This window comes from Cynara cardunculus, unplaced genomic scaffold (assembly GCF_001531365.2).
Source record: "Cynara cardunculus var. scolymus isolate 2C unplaced genomic scaffold, CcrdV1 Un_Scaffold_7272, whole genome shotgun sequence".
Lineage (NCBI taxonomy): Eukaryota > Viridiplantae > Streptophyta > Magnoliopsida > Asterales > Asteraceae > Cynara > Cynara cardunculus.
Genome location: NW_020203453.1, coordinates 12482 through 19972, shown reverse-complemented (window position 1 = coordinate 19972; position 7491 = coordinate 12482). Strand labels below are relative to the sequence as shown.

The following is a 7491-nucleotide window of genomic DNA, read 5'->3' as shown; positions in this document are numbered from 1 at the left end:
CCTTGATCTCTTCATCGGTCTTCTGGTTCTTCATCACTTATTGTTTTTCATTACTTTTTACATTTTGCATAATGGAGTTTAACAAAGTTAAATATTGTCTATAATTGTAAAAGTCATCGTGTTTGACTTTTCTTAGGCAGGTTTGACTTTGACTTGTGCTTAGAGGTTGGTGTAGTGGGTAAGCGCTTGATCCTAACAGGTCTACTTTTGTATCAACTATATGTCGGGTCACCTCGGGAGTTTTTTTTTGGGGGTTTCGGGTTAGGTTGGCTGGTAATTTGAGCACCTCTAATGCACACACAGGGCTGTTGCAGAGCTACTATCTGTGTAAAAATGGAGAAGTTGAAGATGGAGACACCAACATATATCATTCTTCAAAACATGGTACACATGTGTCCTGCACAAGGGAGAATATTTGGTATGCCAAGTGATGGATAAATGGAAAACCTTTCTGTATCAAGAGAGAAGAAATTACCTTCATGACAAACAACTCTGGCATAGGAAGTGCTCCATTTGTGTAGCCTCCTCCACTGTCATGTCTATACAAGAAGGATGAAACCTGAACCAAGAGGCTGGGAGAGTTTAGAAACTAAAATGAGCTTACTTGCAGAGTAAACTGAAAAGTAGAAGCTTGGAGAGCATATTAGGAGTTCAATCAGTGGGTGATAGTGAACAGGCTAATAAATGTACAAGGATCCAAGTATAATGTTCGGCAAAACAGTAGTCATAAGAGAAGCAAACCTTGTGCCTCCCATATCCCAACTCATTTTGGCAAGGATCCAATAAATGTTGACATTTTGGTGTCAAATACTTCATCTTCATCTGATGTTTCTAGAAGTGATGCTTCCTTCTAGAAACATTTTAATGCTCACCATCATTTTAATGCTTCCTTTTGTTTAATTCTATTGTATTTGTTACAGACAAGGACCCCTAAGTATGCCAAGCAAGTATACCATGAGACTAGTGACAAATACCTGATTATTGCATTCAGCAATCAGTTACATTATTTTGAACTGGTCATGAAAGTTTTCATACACAACCACATAGTATATCTCTAACAAAAGCATAGTAGGAGCATATATATATATATATGTGTGTGTGTGTGTGTGTGTGTCATGGTATCATCCGAAGTGATACAATAGACTGCATATATCAATAACACTACTTTGTAAACCCAAAAAAATTAAATTATCTTATAATTTATAAAAGAAGCATAAGAAGGGAAATTAAAAGTAATGCCATAAATAATGTTTGGCGACCTACCAGTCATGGCAGCCATCACACTGAGTCATTAAGTCATCAGGATTATAAGGCATCTCGCATATGCAGTACCTGCCACATTAACAGTAACCAGATTAATCAACAGTGTATCAAAGAAAAGTTGATCATATCATTCTTCAAATTTGGTCTATTTTTACAACAAACTCCATCAAGAACGCAAGAAATTATAAACACGAGAGGGCAAAAATATATATAATTCCATAAATATATATGGAAAGCTAAAAGAAAAGTGACATCAAACAGATGCATGTGTTGGTGTATATATAAGCAGTGCCTGCAAGCTTCTTACTTTTGCAATGTGGATGCATCCTTCTACAGATGCACATAAACTTTCTGCATGCTTTTGTTGAATCAAATCCACCCAAAACAAAGCAAAAAGTGAAGCCGACTCATGACCAAGCCATTGTTCTTTACCCGTAATTAATAATTCCTCTGCAGACCTATCTTATATACCTTCTAATCTCCTGGTTGCAGGGTACTGCTGATGCAGTAAGACAGTATTTGTGGCTGTTTGAAGAGCATAATGTTCTAGAGTTCCTAATCCTTGCCGGAAATCATTTATACCGTATGGATTATGAAAGATTTATTCAAGCTCACAGAGAAACCGATGCTGGTATTATTGTAGCAGCTCTTCCAATGGATGAAAAACGTGCCACTGCATTTGGTGTAATGAAGATCGATGAAGAAGGGCGTACAATTGAATTTGCAGAGAAACCAAAAGGAGAAAAACTGAAAGCTATGAAGGTTGATACCACAATTTTAGGCCTTGACGAACAAAGAGCTAAAGAGATGCCTTATATTGCTAGTATGGGTATATATGAAGATAAGTTCCCTGGAGCAAATGATTTTGGAAGTGAAGTAATTCCTGGAGCAACTTCTATTGGGCTAAGAGTATGTTTCATTTCCTTCCTTTTTAAATTAGCCTCTATTCTTGATTTAACTTCACTGTTGGTTTGAGCAGTACTGCATTTGAATACTCTTTTTAGTAACAAATCTTGATATAAATATTGCCAACTATCCAAAATCTATATTGAACATACAATTGATTGATGATTGATGTTCGAACAATTCAACCCCCCCCAGCCCACAAGAGCAGTTCCCTGGACATTGTTCAGCAACACAAATGTGTTGAACACAGGCTAAGAAATAAGCCCGAGAACATTAATTGTGCTCAAGTACATAGACATACAGAGGAGATATGATACTCTCAAGTATAGATAGACATAGATATGATTAGCTAATTGTATTAACATCAAACAAACACCAAAACTAAGTAACAATTGAATGCCGGTTGTTTAAGTTAGACTATGCACTCCTACACCACTATCAATTAACACAAATGTAACTGGAACTAATGGTTGCTACTATGATTAAGCTAAGAACAATTTTWGGTKTKCAATTTCAACGCATACCAYAAAACCATAAAGATAACTAAATTAATCTCAACATACTGCACAAATAGCTTCCGCGATGTAATCCTTGACACAATCATCAAGATACAAACACAAAAACCACATMTAAATCAATTTCTTATTGCAATTTACAACAAAGAAAAACGAAAACCATACAAACTTACTATCGAATCTGGTTGATGGAAATGTTGTTAGGCCTTGATCTATGATTGAGCGGAGGCAACGATCTCTAATTAAGCCATTTGAGGGCGTGAGCTCCGATCTATGATTCGAGCTTTACATCACATTCCCGTTGGCGACGAGAAGAGAGAAGAGAAGATTAACTAAACACTTATTATTTATTATTTAATTTTGATTTATTTTTAAAAAAAATCTTTTAAATCATATATTTTTTATTTAATTTTAATTTATTTTTTAATAGAAATCTTTTAGATACATTCCCAAGGGTAAGTAAACAATTTTATTTAATTTTAAAAATCTTAATTTTTTATTAATTTTTAGAGAAGCTTAAAAAAATGTTCCTAAAAATTGATGCAATTTTTTAGAGACATTTTTTATAAAAAGCTTCTCTAAAACTTTTAATGACATTTCTTACACCGTATAATTAGCCTATAAATCCTTCTTTAAATGTCGTCCAACCTTTAGTTACATTTTTCATTTTTGTCATTTAAATTCTTCTCAATAATAGAGCTTTAGATACACTTCTAAAAGCTTCTCTGAATATTTCTTCTCTAAAGCTCCTTCTTCTTGTAGTGGTAACATATAATAGTCTTTGTTGTCTTAGCGTATCTTAAGCAACATAGACAATTTACATTTGTTGTCTAAGACAACATTTTGTGTAGTGATAGTTGTATCATTGTTTAAATGTCAAAACATCTTTGAGCGGCGAGTGTTATATAGTCTAAGCCTTAAGCAATAACCAAACCAAGGGTGACAACAAAATTGGCTTTACAAGATTCAACATCGAATCAAGAAACGTAAAATACAATAAATAACAATCTTCAAGAGTCATATTTATTAATTGGAGAATCACCAAAAATAATAGTTGATATTAGGTAGTAATCTGAATTATTTCATACATAGCTTGGTTTTAAAAAACAACTCAGAAGATGCTTGCGGTTTCAAGATGAAATTATCTAGTATTTATACGTGTTGTATAATATATGCATTTTGAATCGACTACAATATAATATTAATAGGTGATGTTCTTGTTTTTCTATTGATCCATAACAACAGTTTGCTTCCACACCATTTACCCTAAATAAATGGAATAGATCAAAAGTTAAATGATAGACCAAATAAAGAATAAGAAATACAAGAATGGAAGGACCATGATAATAAAGGGACAATATGGAAATTAATGTGTGACATTATAATCTTTTTTATAAGATCATCTTAAATAATCATTTTGTCCCAAATTAAATCATACTGTAACATGTACTAAAATATTATGGCACCTCACAATTTTAGCTTGTTTCATTTCTAAGAGACCACAAAACAAGTTATTTTACTACTTTTTTAACAGAAATTTTCAACTGCAAAAGCAGCATCTCTGTATTATACTTCAAATGGAACCATAAAAATTTTAGAACATGACAATCTAATCACTACAACAAAATTGGTTTTATAGAACACTATCAATTCCTAAGTGTCCTAAAAGACTTGATAGACAGCTTTATGAGACTTGAGTTATAGGACTAAAAAATAAAGTGTCATATCCAAAGACATGGTAATAAGTTTATACGACGCTTTTAGGCGTATTAACAAGTTATAGGACAATTTTAATACAAAACGTCGTATTAGCAATTTTATAGATATTTTAAATACCAAATGTCGTATTATCAATTTTTTAGGATACTTATGAGAAAGTTTCCTATAAACACATCTTTTTATAAGACACTTGTTTTACTTTTTATAAGACACTTGTTTTCATAGGACACTCTTTCAAATAATGTCCTATAAAATTGCTAATGTGATGTTTTGTATTAAAAGCGTCCTAAAAACTTGTTAAGATGCATACGCAAAAGCGTCCTATAAACTTGTTACAGTTCCTTTAGATAACATGCTTTATTTTTTGATCTTATAAACTAAGTCTTATAAAGCAGATTAAAACACTTCAAAATTTTTGACGTTCTAAAAACCTAATTTTATTGTAATGATTTCTCTTACCCTATGACGTCGTTAGAAAAAGGAGAAGAGATTGTTGGTGGTGGAAGTGTGAGAAATATTAGTGAAGGTGTCATTCAATAATACTTACCTTCTACTGTGATTGTAAATGTAAACCACCATATAAACTATCATCGTGTTTTTTCTGGGAAGGTTCGATTTTTTTTTAACTTCACAATATTTTGTTGTGAAGTTTCAAGTGTAAAAACATTGTCTCACGAAAACAATTTGGTCCCACGTAAACCCAAGCAACCAACCAACCATATATATATATATATATATATATATATATATATATCATGTGAGAATATGAGTTAAGACGAGAAGCATAAGAAAGAATCAAGACCATTGATCACTTTTAATCTCACGCCTACCCGATGAATTTCATTTATTACGGGAATTGATTCCAAGATACGTGAGATCCGTGAAATCCATCATAAGCCACTAATTTAAGATAATTAATGTTATTAATTAGATAGTTAAAGAGAAAATTATCATTATTTATTTAAATAAAAAATCTTATTTACTCGATCTCACTCTTCTCTCTCCTATGTCCGTATTAACATACACGTCATGTACACAAGGTAAACACATTATGAACACAATGTAAACAACCTTAATTTTTTTTACTAAGGGTTCACAAGGTTCACATTGTGTTCACAAGTTTTTTTGTTTAGATTTAGTTTTATAATTTAGTTTGTGTTCACAATATGTTCATATTCAATTATGTATGTGTGCCTATGTTATGGAGAGATAGAGAGGAGATATGAGAGAAAAAAAATAGAAGGGAGGAGAGGGAAGGATAAAATTTTAGTGTATACTAGGTTTTCTAAAACTAATTGTTTCTGATTTAAATTGGATCTCATAAATTAGAAAGTTCTTGATTTTTTGGTTGCCCACATAATTACTCTTATTCTTGAAGGGTTACACAATAGTTTTTCTTAATTGTTTGAATAACCAGTGTTTTTAATCTTAATCTATAATTTTTATAACAATATTATTATTTTAAGTATTTATAGTTTGACTATATATTAATAATCTCACATTAATTGTACTTAATTTTCAATATTTTACTTATATATTTAAATGTCAAATCCAAAAGATATGCAAAATTTATCTTATATTCTGTGTTTATCTAAACTTAAGATTTTCTAACACAAAAGTCATTTCTCAAAATATAATAGTTTTTTAATTAACATAATTTTTTTACTTAGTATGTAATTTAATTTGTAATTAGATATATAAAACATTTTTTAATAAAAGAATTATATAGACTTAAAATCATACTAAATTTTAAAGCGATTACATTTTTGTTATTATAGTTTGTCTAAAAATTGATTAGTCTCTCATAATGATTATTAACTGACTATGCTAATTTTAAAGATCTTGAACGTTATAAAATTGAAAAGTAAGGAAATATCAATATAGATAATTTATTAAACCAAATCCAAATTTTAAGAAAATCGCACGGACCACCAATAATGTAATCCATTCTATCTTCTAATATGACCAATTTCAAACTCATTATATTTCATCATCACTTGTTAAAATACATTATAATCCATTACCACCCAAAATGATTAACTTTAAAGTAGCTAATTAAGTAACTTTCATTGGGTTCAAAAGTTACTCTAAACGAAAACCACATGTTCATAACTTCATGTTCATCATTTAATAGAATACATCGTATAAAGATGAAACGTTTGTAGTTTCATCAATGAACCTATATTTTAAACATAGATTGAAAAGAACAATTTATACTATATTATAAATTATTGATGGTAAACTTTTAAATACTATTTTTTATGTATCAAGTATCACTTATTGATATATATTATTTAAAGTTCAAGATTACAAGTTGATTAAGTATAAGTAGAACTTATTAAATAATAATACATGCCTCTTTTATCTCCGTCATCTCATAAATGTACAGGAAACTGGCATGCTTGAGAAGTGCCATCTAGACGGTGACAACTTACCAACATCAAAACAACTTCAAGTTTTCTCTTAAAGAAAATAATATCTTCTTTGTGATGTGAGATAATCAGAAAAAACCAACCACAAACTCCTTTCAAGGCTAGCCTATCCTTTAGACATCCAAAGTGTAATTTTCATATACCAAGCAGTGACAATGGCCCATATTTAAAGCTACATCAACCGGCAAGATAACAAGTTCAATAGCATATATATGAAATCTGTTACACTAGGGCCGAAGTCACCACTTTCACTTATTGAAACACACACACATGTGTGTGTGTGTATATATATATATATATAGTAGTGTACCAGCGTGTTGTCGTGGATGCAACACATTAAACTAAACAGAGAACGAAAAATGGGTACAAGTCATCGCTAACAAATAAAATCTTAAATTTACGACTGGATGACTGGTTATGAAAGCCTATTTTGGTCCTAATGTCTTTACGAAAGCCTGGTTATGACCAAGATTGGTTGGACTTAGGCCCTAAGCCTGATTAAGGAGGAAGCCAGAGAATATTGGTTAGAAGTTACTTGACCGCTAAAACGCCAACTTCTTTTTGTTAAATAAACCTAAGGGAAGTTCTTGAGATGTAAAAAAACTACGTTTGTAGATATTAACTTCTCTGAAAAGAGTTTTAACTGAAGGGTTACA

At 31.1% G+C, this 7491-nt stretch overlaps 1 protein-coding gene across 1 annotated transcript; it reads left to right on the top strand.

Annotated features, from left to right (window-relative positions):
* Positions 1-333: 333 nt before the first annotated feature.
* Positions 334-6870, top strand: LOC112504903 (glucose-1-phosphate adenylyltransferase small subunit, chloroplastic/amyloplastic-like). The gene is made up of 3 exons (XM_025108859.1): positions 334-384; positions 1720-2172; positions 6793-6870. Exons 1-3 carry the CDS (start codon positions 334-336, stop codon positions 6868-6870), a joined length of 582 nt encoding a protein of 193 aa, XP_024964627.1.
* The last annotated feature ends 621 nt before the right edge of the window (positions 6871-7491 follow it).

Excerpts from the sequence above, each read along its gene's own strand:
- LOC112504903 (XM_025108859.1), top strand. The coding sequence starts at position 334 with ATGGAGAAGTTGAAGATGGAGACACCAACATATATCATTCTTCAAAAC. Across the intron at positions 385-1,719 it reads ATATCATTCTTCAAAACATG|ACCTATCTTATATACCTTCT; the intron begins GTACACATGTGT and ends ATTCCTCTGCAG. Across the intron at positions 2,173-6,792 it reads CAACTTCTATTGGGCTAAGA|GAAACTGGCATGCTTGAGAA; the intron begins GTATGTTTCATT and ends ATAAATGTACAG.